This window comes from Bombus pyrosoma, linkage group LG17 (genome assembly GCF_014825855.1).
Source record: "Bombus pyrosoma isolate SC7728 linkage group LG17, ASM1482585v1, whole genome shotgun sequence".
NCBI lineage: Eukaryota > Metazoa > Arthropoda > Insecta > Hymenoptera > Apidae > Bombus > Bombus pyrosoma.
The window spans coordinates 3,496,085-3,511,335 of record NC_057786.1 but is presented as its reverse complement, the minus strand read 5'-3'; the positions used below and the strand labels follow the sequence as shown (position 1 = coordinate 3,511,335).

At 31.9% G+C, this 15,251-nt stretch overlaps 1 protein-coding gene across 4 annotated transcripts; it reads right to left on the bottom strand.

The window, feature by feature from the left end:
* Positions 1–367: 367 nt before the first annotated feature.
* Positions 368–9,374, bottom strand: LOC122576862 (telomerase reverse transcriptase-like). 4 transcript variants are annotated; one of them, XM_043747719.1, is made up of 11 exons: positions 8,345–9,374; positions 7,894–8,261; positions 7,201–7,834; positions 6,484–7,046; positions 6,068–6,405; positions 5,778–5,986; positions 5,457–5,704; positions 5,171–5,364; positions 4,859–5,086; positions 4,482–4,732; positions 368–1,716 (listed from the first exon to the last, which is right to left on the bottom strand). In XM_043747719.1, exons 3-11 carry the CDS (start codon positions 7,232–7,234, stop codon positions 1,541–1,543), a joined length of 2,241 nt encoding a protein of 746 aa, XP_043603654.1. In that variant the 5' UTR covers positions 7,235–7,834; positions 7,894–8,261; positions 8,345–9,374; the 3' UTR covers positions 368–1,540. The 4 variants fall into 4 exon arrangements, with proteins under 4 accessions (XP_043603654.1, XP_043603655.1, XP_043603656.1 ...); XM_043747720.1 differs by having other exon boundaries at positions 7,201–8,261; positions 8,345–8,773; positions 8,857–9,374; XM_043747721.1 differs by having other exon boundaries at positions 7,201–8,261; positions 8,345–8,768; positions 8,857–9,374.
* Positions 9,375–15,251: the final 5,877 nt, after the last annotated feature.

Sequence of the window (15,251 nt, the reverse complement as noted above, 5' to 3'; positions counted from 1 at the left end):
TTACCTCTTCTAGTGTTATATAGTTTGGGGTACACTTATCAAGCTTTAAACATTAGCGTGTTTTATTACTCATCCTATCCAGGAAATAATTCATTCAGATGAAGACCATGTGAACAATTGCATATACGAAATTATGCATAATACTATGTATTGTATTTGTAGGTAAATCCATGAATATACGCTCGGTTGGCTGTAACATAGTTGCGGTTCTCTGTCAAAGAATTCCGCGAAGAAACAAAAGAAGCCGGCTTAAAACGATGCTTTTGTCACGTAAACTTGAGGGTTAGATGATAAAACAAGAAGGTTGAGCCGTAACACAACTATTAACTTTCTTTTTTTATTAAACTTTATTATGAATTCAATAATCACAATCACAGTTCACTCCAATAACTTTATACAGAATCTAGTTACACTGATGGGTATGTATAAATCAAGTACGCGACTGGTCTAAGGGTAGAAAGCGGTAAAGATATGTTGACTGTTTTAAAGATAGAGAATAAGTGAAGTTTAGTGACGATGTTGTGGCGGAGGAAAGCTAGGGGTGGGTGTGTCTAAGGACACGAGACCATCGGATTTGTTGATGACAATTTTGGTTAGGAAAGTGAAGGTAGTAGACACGGCTTCCGATTGGATAATAAGAAGGTTGGTGGACCAGGAAGGATTTTAGTCGCCCTCGAGAGAAAGTTGCTAACGGAAGATACTGAACGTGAGAAAAACCAACTTTCTCGTAGTAAACAATAAATGTAAAGGGGCATTTAAAATAAAAGATACTTGTTTGATCTGAAGGACCTTGACTATGAAAATGCTAAGACCCATGGTGGGTCGTTAAGACTATTAAGGGTATGCACCAAGGATGTGTAGACATCTGGCTACCATCTTGCCCGCGGTGTGTGGCCTGGTCTCTGATGTGGATTGATGTTACACTTTCTTTTCAATAGGAACTTTATTTTAGACAAACTATCACGTGTCACGTGGACGTTGCAACAACGCAGCATAATTATAGTTATAATATATATATTATAATCATAATTATTTGATAATAATATATTGATCGACGACGTTGTTGTCACGTAAAATAAAAAAAAGAAATTGGATGACTTGGGTGATCTTTAGGGGGTGTATTTAAATTCTTTTATTCGTAGAAGTGGGAAAAGGCTTCGATCATATATCTCTGGAAACGGATAGAATGACCGGATATTGTCCCGATGGTCACTCATGCTAAGGCGCTTGGAATTTCGCTATCTTATCGCTTTGTTTAGTCGGATTTCGTCTGTGGCATTTCGTCTGTGGCATTCCGTCTGTGACATTGTCATGGATAGCAAATCGATACTCTAGAGCTGGACCTATGCAGACGCGATGTACGCAAGAATCAATGGGAGCGTATAAATCTTCATATGCACTCAGCTGCCTAATTTACGGTTGATTCTGGATAGTAATTGTTTAATATATTTAACATATTTCGTAAATTCATATATTTAATACTGTACATATAATTTTATAAAAATAGAAATATAGAATATATAAATATATTGGAATGATACTATAATTTATGAGATTTGTTTGTTTGTATCTTTTTACGTTGTGAAAAGTATCTAACAAATTTTGGTTGTAAAATTTTATCCTTCATAAAGACTGTTTTGTAAGACATCCATAAGATGTGTAAAATTTTCCGATTCCATTTGTTGAAACTTGATTTATCTATTGTTTCTATCTCGCCTAAAATAAACATTGATATTTATGTACAGTTACTCACATAACCGATCAAGCATTCTATCAAACAGAATAACGTTTTGGACATTGGGCCAAACGACTTGAGCTTTTTTGAAAAATTAGGAGGAATAGTTTACTAGATGACGCGTAAAAAAATTTTGGAAAAATTGCAATTGGTCGGAATCGCAAAGAACAAAGTAGAGGTCGTCCAAATAATTGTAATGAATATTTAAATTACAGATTTTTTAAATTTACGTCACTTGTACGTGTATACGTATGGGTGTTGGGCTGTAGTTGTAACAATTTTGAAGTTGAAATAAGATGAAAATCTAGAACAAAAAAAATTGCGTTTTCAGCTTTGTTTTTTATTAGTTACTGACAATTAACAATTGGCTGAAATATCCCTGTATATGAGCAAACCTCCTTATACGAACAAAAGTAGGTTAACCTAAGCAGCGGGATGCACAGGGATCCTTAAATCGAACGGTACATGGGCAGCAGCTTACCTCGTACAAATCATAGACAAGAAAATTAAGACATTTAAAGGCGTAAACCATCCTGCACGATGTTTTGTAAGAAAAACATTATACCTGCTTACTCATTAAAATCCGTAACAGCATATCGAAAACCGCCTCGTGGAATTTTCGAGTAAAGACGATTAATGTTCCCTTTAATCCTTTGTCTCCACAAATAATTAATAAATAATAGCACATAAACAATGTTTATACAAATTTCATACACGCACTATAATCGTCTTGTTAGCGGATGTTCACAGAAAAATCACATACACATTAAGTATTTTTGAGGTGCTACTAAATGTGCGTAAATGCTGTTTTGCATGAATACACACATTTTCCACTCAAATTACTGATCACTGCATATTACAATGTTCATATACATACACATGAAATAAAAAATGAAAAAACCAAAAGAAACTACAACGAAAATTGTTTAAAATTATATTTGAATTAATTCGATTAATTAAAGTACCGTTTTATGGAGTAATGTGTAATAATACACATTAATGTGTTCAGGTTATCTGTTAGAGGAATGCGTGGATGAATGTGTAACAGAAATATATTTGAGTATAAGTGTACTTATAATACAGTGTATGCAAATTCACACGCATATATGGGTTTTTGTATAATTTTGTATAATTTATACCCCGCTGCACCATCTGTATAAGTCATGTTCCAAAAAGACTATGAATCTGAGAGGCCCTTCAAATTGATTTAGTACTAGACAACTCTTAATGGCTTCGAAGACCAGGAAAACTAAATAATAGAGCAGATGTAGAGTTTTCTTAGAAGTGCGAATTACTTCAATATAATGTACAACGAAATGAAAAGTTATATTTATTGCGTTGAATAGCTCTTTTAAGTTACTGCTTTCGCTGCCAAAATAATACTATCTTTGCAAGGCAGTTCTAACCACTTTAAAATCACCACGTTTGCTGAGGAACCTGCTCGTTTTCTCAATAGGCATATCCAACCACACAGAGAAAACGAAAGCGCTGACGAAAAATATCGTAATTTTTTTTTTGAACGGACTCTCCACTACTACGTTGTTACGTAACCTGTTTTTGCGATTTTAGAAATTTAGTAAAAGGGTAAAACAGTTCTAAAAAGACAGAATCATTTCGCCACAGCCAAAGGAAAACGTTAAGAGAATTGCATAAACATAAAGTTGAAGTTAATTGTAGATTTAATATAAGTTCATGTAATTCTGTTGTAGACTTTTTTGGGCCTTTTTTGTTATTTCTTAAACTTTTTTATTTAGTTCCAACGCAAATGATTTGGGTATGTAGGGTGTGAAATGTATATAGATCGTATTGTATATACCGTGCTTAGTACGTACTTTGTGAGAAACAAAGGCTATATTGAACGTTTATTCTAGTATAAAACGATTGCTATTATCGTTACAATTTCTCTGTGAACAGTTTATTTTTGTGTCTGTGATTTTTCTGTGGACACCCGTGGCTGAGATGATTACGGTGCGTGTATGAAATTTTTTTATTTTATTATTATTTTTATTTTTTTACAAAAGCGCAAGATAGTTTACGTCTTCAAATGTCATAATCTTCTTCTCTACGATTTGTACGAGGTAAGCGGCTGTCCATGTACCGTTCGATTTGAGGACCCCCGAGGAGCATCTCGCTGCTTAGGTTAATCTACTTTCGTTCGTATAAGGTTTGAAATTTTTTTGAAAACTGAAAACGCAATTTTTTTATTGTAGATTTTCATCTTATTTTAGCTTCAAGAATCGCCCCTTAAAATTTTTACACGTGCAGCCGAACACCTATACATACCTATATATACATGCTGAAGATTTTATCGAAATAGGTTGATGTGCAAACAAGCGACAGCCATCGAAAGATGTAAGAATCTTTAGATTCTGTGCCAAAAGTCGTGGGAAACTGCGGTTTTTTCACTTTTAACCGTTTGTAACTTATAGAAACCGTAATCGATTGCGATTATATATTTAACATGTATATAACTAACGTATGGTTTAAATTTCATTACAGGTCCAGATACAAAATTTGCAAAAAGAGACCTTTACTATTTTCTTCGCGACCAATCGCATTGTTTTCAAAACTTTCTTCATATCATCTAGTAAACTATTCCTCCTAAATTTTCAAAAAAACTCAAGACATTTGTTCCAATTTTTAAGACGTTATTCTATTTTATAGTGTTTGATCGGTTATGTAACTATATATAATAATATTTCGTAACATCGCATAATAATTAATAATCGAGTGTAATATATCTTACCTATTAAAGATGTTTTTATAATGTGTCTTGCAATTTGTTTATCAATATTTTGCATAACTAAAAGTATACCTTGGATATTTCTTAGCTCATTATCAAATAACTCTTTTATCAAAATGCGAGTATATTCTGCCTGTAATAAGCATGCTCGTTTTATGATTCTCATTATAGTGTTTTCAGAATTAATTGTCCTGTTCAAAATAAATTTTGATAATTTCAAACGTGCTATATTACTTAATCGCTTTCTTAAATATCTGAAAAAAAAATTTATAGTTAAAATCTGTGTGAAATACTACAAAATATACATATATTGTAATTATGTAGTAGTATACTTTTTATCATAATATTCATAATATATCTATGTTTACACAATTACTTACACTAGAGGAGGTAAATCATCCTTTTTAAAAACTTTTATTGTATGACTGAAATTGGTATGTGAATGTTTATATTCTACTTCTAAAGTAGTACAATTAATTTCATAACCAATGTAAGAAATATTGTCCACAGCTATGTTTCCATCACAAGCCACAACATTAGTACGAGTCTTTGATGGTTTAAAGTAGCAATTATACTGTGGGATTCCTTCTTTTGTAAGTTGTAAAAATCTATTCCACAAAATAAAATGATTAATAAAATATATTTTTTTTAACTTTTTAATTATGAACTTATTAAGTGATTTTGTATCTTACTGTCTTGCAACACTTTCACTTTCAGTGACATATAAAATGTCATCCACATATTTTATAATTTTTCCACTTGTTAAATATGTAGACATTGCTTTATGTAATATATAATTATAATATATATCTGATAAAACTGATGATGTAATTGCACCTTGAACAACTCCTTTTGTTATAACATAAACGTTCTCATTTATTTTTACCTATAAATCAAAGTATTATGTTTTACACCAATTTTAAATAGTATTTATAGTATTTTAATTACATAATTTTCATAAAATTTTGTTTTTCATACTCTTTGTTGAAAAATAACTTGTGAAATTTTTTCTAGTAGCCATTTTTTTTTTACTTGTTGGCATCTCATATTTGTATTTGAATATAATGTACCAGGTGCTAAAGGTAATAATAAATTTGGATCAGAGAAATATTGTTTATAACATACAATCTCCTCCGCAAATTTTTTACTTTTAACTGCATAATACTTCAGTATCAAATTTTCAGGAAGATCTTTACAGAGTGATTGTATAATGTTATATAATTCCTCTGTAGTATAAAATAAAAATGTTAGCACCTATTTGTAAATATATCAAATATTTAAAGTTGAGAATAATTATACCTTGTATTATAGAACCAAAAGCATTTGTTACATCGCAAGACACAAAATATAAATGTGTTATTGCTTCATTACGTTTATATTGAACAATTGATTCCCATTCGTTTCCAAAATTAGTGTTTCCATATATTGTAGTATGCAATTGCTTTAAAAATTTAAATATTAAATTCAAATGATTTGTCTCAGGATTCTTCTGGTCAATGGTATAATATCTAGAACATAATTTTTTAATCAATTTTCTTTCTAGAATATAAAACAACATACTCATGTTTAAATACAATTTGATTACATACTTTGGTTTAACGTACTCTGGCTTAAATATAGGTCGCACATCAGAATTTTTAGGAATTAATACATATGTGCCTATTGGTGGCTTCCATCCCTTACAGTTAATATCAGGTTGCAAGGTATTTGAACGTTTTCCTTTCTTAATAAATTTCCTTTGGATGGAGTTCCAAGTTGAACGCATAATATATAATCTTTCATTATTTTTAGAAGCTAATGTCATATGAAAATAAGTGTACAATATCTTTGAAAGAAATCCAACAAAAAGCCATTTTACAAGTTTTGCTATAATGTACCATTGTGTCCTTATAGTTTTAATATCTTGCAGCCATGTAATACTAGAGATCTAAAACATATAAGTATATTTTCATACTGCAAATTCATTGCATGTAATTAATTTTGTTAAAAGGATGCTGTTACATACATCTAATTTTTCAATAAAAGGTGTCAAATTAAATGATTTAAAGCATGGTGTGTCCAATAAGTCAAACATAGCTAGCTTTATTTTTTTTAAATTCCGAAACTTTCCAAACAGGTCCAGAGGAATTACTTTAGAGAATATAAGATCAAAAAATAACTTTAATTGCTTCTTATTAACCTGATATTCGCATTCTGACTTTACTTCACTAGATTCTTGTTTTTGTGCTAAATGCTTCAGAACACTAAAATAATGGAATTTTGTATGTCTCTTTTTAAATTGCTCTAAAAGCGGAGAAACAAGTGGAATAGAACTTTCATAATCAGCAACAATATTATTTTTCATAGTTTTTTCTATAATAAACTGATATATTTCTTTTCCAGTCTCAGCCTTGTTGAAAAGACATTCTTTCAAACTTGTATAACTTTTATAAGTTGGTAAACATGAAGATGTATTATACAAAGAAATAGTTAATTCTTTCTTCATATACTTTAAATTATGATACACAGTTTTTTTAGGAAACATTTTCCCTTTTCCTGTTTTAGTCATAGTTTTTATTTGAGTTGAATCTAGAATAATAATTTATTACTATTGATCCATATTATGACATTTCTAACTTTTAATTATATTGAATTTACGTAAGTTTAGATATGCTTAATGACATAAAATTATCAAAGCTTATTTGAAATATCATAAATATGATATTTAGTATGTAATACATACGATTTTTTGCACTTCGTGTGGTAAAATGATCCATCGCTTGTATTTTATAATTAAAACGTCAGTATTGTTTATGTCAGTAAACTGCCGATATTTCTTAATACAAAGCGAGTCCAAATATCAAACACTGGTATCAAGGTATACAAACTGCTTGATTAAGATTAAGAAAATATCTACGTGCATATGCACATTAACTCCTCGCCGATGAGATACCGGTAACATATGCTTAACATTACAGGCGAAGAGTAGAAAAGACAGGACATGCAATAATTTTTCGCGTTCCACGTTCTGGAGGTTACTTGACGTCCTTACCATTTTTGTGTCACATGCGACGTTATCGATTCGATATAGTAGCAGTTTGAATTAAAATTAAAGCTAAAGTCTTCTAAGAAATTACAAATAAAATATGAAAAGGATATTCTATAATCGTAAAGGAAGTATTGAATTTTATACTTATATGTACATACTACTCAGAAAATAGCAACACAATCTATAAATAGCTTAAACAGACAATTTAAAGTCATGAAAAGAGAAAGAAAAGCAACTAGCTTACATGCTTACACATTACATGATGTCTTACGATATTTTACAATATCCCAGGGTGTCCCATGATGAGTATTAATAACTTACTTGTTGTCTAATAGAAGAAAAAGGAATTTGAAATGATATGTTATAAAAGATTATATACACATATACCTATTTTTTTTTTTTTTTTTGATGAGGAGAGGAAAATGCGATTACACGTTAGCACCTCCGGGCTCGGCAAGATGTAAACGCCTCTACCCACTAGAAACCCCTCCTGATTCTTCCCTTCATTGGTATTGTGTAACCAACCCAGCACTACCTTACGGCATTACTTTCGGGTTGGTCTCATTATGCACCCTGCTCAATCAATCTCTTCTTCTTCTTGTCCTTCCCTCGACCTCTTTCTCCTTGCTTTGCCTCGCTTTCATTATCTTCTAACAGAGATCTTGGAACTTCTTCCAATATTCTTGTTCAGGAAGTGGCAACTACTTCCACAACGTTGGAATCGTATTCCACAGGAGTGGTTCAAGGATAGATCTCTGCGGAATTCCGGTATAGACCTACTTTCTTATTTTCTCGTTCCTATTGTGAACTATAATCTCTCTGTCTTTTAGATAGTTACCGAAGTGTCCTCATTTGCCTGGTCAGCCCTCTCTCCTCTGCCTCTCGCAGGATCTTATACCAGCTAAGAGTACTAAAAGCATTTCTTTATATCAAAGACTAGCCTTCTCTTGCATAATTCCGCCATTTCCTGAACCCGACATAACGCAGAATTCTGGTTCTGTTATGTTTACTGGCCAATCCTTTGTCCGTACTTATTATATCGAGTAACTTCTTTTCCCGCTTTTCTCAAACGTGTATTCTTTGTTGACTTTATTTGGCACAATCTCATTTTTTCCCCAGTTGACTGTGCGTTGGAGATTCCCGCGATCATTATCGCAGGATACCTTCTTCTTGCTACTCTAATTATGCTTTCCATCTCGTTGACATATACGTTAAATTGTTCCAGACTGACGTTCGGAGTTAGGTTGAGGTTAGGTTATAACCTAATCTTTAACAGTATACATTAGGTTGTCTGAAAAGTGTCTTTCTTTTACAGACACGTCTTTTACAACGATGCATCTTTATACAAACCTGAAACCCAATCTATCGAACGTTGTGATCTTTATTTTGATAGAACAAAATGGATCATACGTAATTCGATAAAATAATATAAAAGAGAAAATGTTGTGCATCCATTATTTCCTTATAAAACGAAAGAAACTTTTCGGACGACCTAATATCTCCAACTCTTATGCCAGTCATACCATTCCTAACCTCCTTAGTCACCTCATCCGCGTGACTTCCGTTGAATAATGTGACCCAAAGCGGGGCATCACCTTTGTCATCCTGCTGTATGTCTGCTGCCTATACGGTTCCGAGATGAACATGTCACAGACGAAATGCCACAGACGAAATCCGACTAAACAAAGCGATAAGATAGCGAAGTTCCAAGCGCGTTACCATCAGGATAACATCCGGTCATTCTATCCGTTCCCAGAGATGTATGATCAAGGCTCATTCCCACTCCAACGAATAAAAGAATTTAAATACACCCCCTAAAGATCATCCAAGTCAGTCTTGAACAGTCACGCCTAGAGCTCAGAAGTGTATTGCAAACGATAAAAAATAAAGTTTCTTTTTTTTCCCTAAATTTATTTTTTATTTTACGTGACAAACACAACGTCCACCCTATTTTCGTAGATATACTCATATAGCAGTTCTTGTGCAAACCTATTTAGATTTATCTGTAGAGCTTTTATCCTTTTTCGTTCTTACAGACAGGCAAGCCAACGAACCCGTCAGGTGCCTGATATACGTACCTCCCTCCTTGGCACGAATCACGCATCTCGGCTCGCTAGTGCAGGCCTGCATCGTGTGCTCCCTGCTTCCGCATTTCCCGCACAGCTCTTTGCCCGAACTTATTACCGAGCATCTTGATGCGTTATGAGCTGCTATAGATGCTTTAACATATCGCATCTATATCACTTCTGTATATTCGGGAGAATTCTGGCTGTAGCTATTGTCACGATCGGCATACTTCAAATCCGATGGACTGATGATGGAGATAAAGATGTGGCGGCACTCGGCAACAATGTATATCGCCGAAGTGCCTAATGAGTCATCGATATCCCAACGGTCCTTCCGCCGAATGTTCTAGAAGAAGGGCTTGCGTGGCAACGTTCGCGGACGCCTAACAAACGCGCGGATAGTGGGGATATTGAGGGGTGACAAAGAAAAAAGAAATAGATCCCATCGAAAGTCAAATTGCAAGAGCTTCAGTCTTGGAAAGTCACGGCTGGAGTTCAGAATCAGATCGCAATTATAAAAAATAAATTCTCTTTTTTTATTTTTTTATATTTTATTTTTCTTTTCATCTTCGATTTCCTTTCATTATTTTACGTGACACTATCGTCAGCGGCGTCCTGATTTTAATAACGGCATTCTCCTGAGCCCTGACCTTCAAATTACCATTTATTTCGTTCCATGCAGAACTCCTTGAATGGTAATGTTTTTAATGACGCTGATGATGTAAAATCACATTTAATTCAGTTTTCTGCTGGCAAAAGTCAGAAGTTTTATGAACATGGAATTATGAAATTGCCTGAAAGATGGCAAAAGGTCATCGACAAAAACGGACAATATCTAATTGAATAAAGTTATATTTTTAAGCAAAAATTTTGAATGTTCATTCTTATTTGTATTTACTATATACACTTAGTTGCCAACTCAATATATGCCTGGTAATATATGTATAGAAATTTTGGACTGCAGCTTGTGCAGTTCTTAAATTGATATCATTTTTCAAATAGTAGTATTCAGAAATATTGATACTTTTATCGCATTCTAAATATATAATAATATTTTGGAACATTAATATCTGGGACCGCGGTGCTAGTTAAATATATCAAAAATTGATACTATTTGTCCACAACATTCCTATACTGCTACGAAATCTTGTGTTTTATCTTAACTCAATACATGATTTATTAGAAAAAATTGAATAATTTCTTATACAGCAAGTTCAAATTTCTTTATGGATTATAGAATTTTGTATGAAAGTAAGCGTCGAGAAAATGTAAACCAATTAAGTGTATTTTGAGTTTCAAATATTTTACAACATTTGAAATTTGATATAACTTACTTTCAAACTCATTCTGTTTTATTTCAATCAATGCGATCAGTTTCAAAAATCTTTTTGTAAAATTAATATTTTTATTGATGTTGTTTTTTTTTAACAATAATTATGCTATAGTGAATTCAAAATATAAATCTCAGAGTTGAACCACGTTATAATTGGAATATTAGTATTCAAGTATTTATAAATAGAATAAATATTATGTAACGTTATAATTAATCGGTTAAAAGAAATATCATGCAAATTAAATTGGTACCTATAAAATTATGGCTGTAACTTAGAAGGAAACCGAAATTTAAGAAACAAATACATGCAGTATGTAATATAAGATATTTAAAGGAAAATAAACCTAATTAGGACCTAAACGAAAAATCTTTTGTAAGAAATGTAATAGTTTTAAATAAAGCTGTGCAACAAATTATAGAATAACTATACAATAACTCTATAATAATTCGCAATATCAAAATAATCGTATTTGATATTGTTTAATTATTATTTCAAGTATTAATATTTTACAAAAAGTATATAGAAGTTCATCGATTAGGCTATAAATAGATAGGAAGCACTATAACATTTAAAGGGCAGGCTGCAAAAATAATAAATCGTAATTTTTTAGCACAATTTAGTAACATCACTCAGTTCGCATGATATAAAAGTATATAAATAAAATATTGAACTAGGATTATTATTAATTCCTGCTTTTTCTCAGTTCCTGTTATAATAAATACGTGAAAAAGATAAATGTACTTGAATAGAAACCTTCAGATTTATCGCTGACAGATACGTTAACTGCAGAAAGTGAAAACAAAACATATATACAATAAATGTTCTTATTTACATCTGCTAAAAGTTTCGAGTAATTTATTATCTGATATGTTGAAATGGGTCTCATTTCTAAGAAAACTCTACATCTTCTCTAGTGTTTAGTTTTCGGCTTTAGTTAGCGGCTTCTTTCGTTTCTATTATAGTACCGCGGAAAGATCGCCGACATACGGACAATGTCGACGATAAAGCGCAAATGCCGAAAGGGTCGGCAAACTTCAAAAGGGCTAACGGTCATCAATATATTTCGGCACCGCAGCCGTTGATCATCTGTTAGCCACCGGAGAGTCGAGAGTCAAGAGTCGTTAATCGAGAGTTGTCATATCACACTATTGCATTAAGTTCATCCACTGTAATATATCCATCTATCATTAAATTATCATATAGGATAGAAAGCACTGTAAATCCTAATTTCTAACATTTCTGATAAAGAAATCCTATAATACATTCATTCAGTTTGCTCTCTCTAGTTAAAAGTTTCCTGATTAACAGCAAGAGACTAGTGAAGTCATTCGATTGCTTTAACTCAAAAAGAAAAGGAGAAACTGCAGGTGAATGTCTATTCACCTGGGAAGATGTGGATGAATTTAATGCAGAGAAAGATGAGAGAAGAGGCTTAAGTAAAATTAAAATAGATGGCGAAAGATTTGTTGATTATATTAAAGATTTATCAAAAAAGCCAAAAAATAATCCAGCTAATTCAACTAGCAGAGAAGGTAAACGTTACACGTGAATCTCAAAGTGTGTAAATAAGCTGATTTTCATTTCTGAAGGCAGTCAAATTGTTAGACAGAATAATGGAGACATCTTTTATATACCACACACACATGTAGTATATAAAAAGTGTTTCCATTATTACCAAAGACAAAAACATCACATGAAGAATATAAGATGTGCAGTTATATTACATAATATAGTTAAGATATAATTATGTATTATAAGAGATTTCGTAATAAACATCAAATGTCTATGAATATTCTGTAATGCATCCAATTTGCAAAAATTGTAACTCTGAATGTCTTATTCGAGTTTCAAATGTAATTCGTATTAATCAAATATGGCGCGCTTTTCTTGTTAGTTTAACGTCCCTGAGCAATAGGCAAAAAGCGTACTGCGTAGAACGTATTCACATCTATTTACAATAGCGTTCCTTTTGGAAAATAATACAGGTTATTGAAAAAAAGTGAAATAATATTATTGTCGTAGAAAATTCGTGAAATTGTAGCGAAATGTTATATGTAAGACATTTTGATTTTTAATTTAAATATAACTTCAGAGTATCTAGGTTAATGTTAAACAATGAAATGAGATTCGTTTAAATTGTTTGATATACAAACATAGCTAAATATATTCGAAATAAAAAGGGATGGTGAAACTTGTCTATCTTCATCTTCGTCTATCTTCTTAGTACTCTTAATAAATAAAAATTATTTGTAATTTTTTTATTAATGGCATTAATATTATGAGTTATTTGTTAGGAATGTATATAGAATAAACACTAAATAAATATTATGAATCATCTATTAGAAAAAAGAAACGAACGTATAAATAACTGCCTATATTAGAACAAATCAAATGTTATCATATCTGTGCAAAAAGCAATCGTATTGATCACAAAGCACCGTGACATACTTTCGAATTTCGTGGTATTTCTTTAATGTCTCCAGTTTTTCCTTGCAATCAAATAATGACATTCACAAAAGAAGACTAAAGCATTAAAATAAACGTATAAAAAAAAACACATTATATCAAAACGAAGCAATTGAGGTTAAGTTGCTTCTGAAAACTCATTGTACAAGCTACCAGTAAATGTGACTACAAAAAAAATAATCGAAGGGAGAAAAGTAATTTAAAAATAGATTATGATAAGTTATTGAACAGCAACATACGTAAATCATACGAAGTGGGGAAATAAGACCGAAAACGTAGTCAGAAAAAGGCAGCTGCCGCAAAACAATAACAGCTACGATTTTCGTAAATAGAATAGAATAGAAATAGAGAAATAGAGTAATGCGAAAGTTCGCTGGTAGGTCAACAAAATATGTTTTTAACGGTTGGATATTATGTTCGAAGACAAAAAATGAGTTAGACTGAACGCGGGAATACCCAGAGAAATTAAATACGTGTGAGCTAATATACTTTATACAGACTAAATAAAAATAAAATATCGTAAAATTATTATAAGTATAAAATTAAACGCTTTTTATCGAATTATATTTTGTTAATGATCATATTTCGATGTATCAAAGAAAAGAAAAAGAAAGAAAAAAATATAGCATTTAGATTATCAAGGAAAAAATTCAAAGAGAGCGAAAAGGAAAAGAATTTCATATTATTCACGTAGAAAAACGACAAATCGCTATAGCTAAATATAGCAAATATAACAAACAAATATAAGATTCTTATCATTTTGAAGTAAAGACATGCCGATGTATTTGATGATCAAATTTTCTACATTTATGACGAACTCTTTGTAGTTGCTTCCACGAGAGAGTAAATAAGAGTGTACACAATTGTTCTGATAGTTCTACAGTACGACTTAAAAAATATGTTGATCACCATATACAGCGACTCAAAAAAATTGATCGTATGTACCTGAATGTGAAACAAAATTATCTTTACAGACATACAATCTAACAAGAATAGGAGATCTGAAATTATTGATTGATGAAAATAAATATTAAAAAAAGTGGCATCCGGCTATTACTCAAAATTAAAACAATAAAAGAGACAAAATAATGTGTTTTACCCATAAATATCAGACACATATTCAGATATTTTTATGTAATCGATATAATTACCAAATTTATAGATAAGTAACGTTTAAAAATACCATAATTGGACACTCGTATTAATTAAAAATTGTGAGAATGATAATTAAACTTTGTAAATACTGTAGGCATTCGATTACAGCATTTTTAGACGTTACTTATCTATGATTGAACTTATTTTATACGAAAATTTAACTGCTGTTAATCAAATCTTTAAATATTCTAAAATGCAATGTAACACACGCGTATACACCGTTAGTGTAACCGCGTAATCATATGTGACGTGTAACCAGAGGGGTATTTTTACAGCAAATTTTTATTCCTGTGGTATGTGGTAACATTACCACATTCGTTTGTGACTGTATCAACTTTACTAGTTAGATTGAATACAATTCCCTACGCTCATCACTGTAAATCGTAGAGGGCGTAAAATATACTCTGATTTGTTATACGATTAAGATTTCGGAACATGAGGCATGAAGTCCCATAAAATGCAAGATTTATGCTCTACGCTTGTGCTATAAGCTTATTCTTGTAACGAAGTATCACGCGCGCTTGATGAGGTTCGAAAATGTCAGCGGGCGCCGCTAGAGCGGGACACCGGACGTGTTTCTTCTGCGGCCCAAAATCAGACGGAAAATCGTTGATTCTCGTTGATTTTCGGATGGGGACCGAGGGAACGCGATAGGTGGGGGAACTAGAGATAATACACTGGTTTCAGACGCGAACGCGCACTATGCCTGGCAGTCATCGGACGG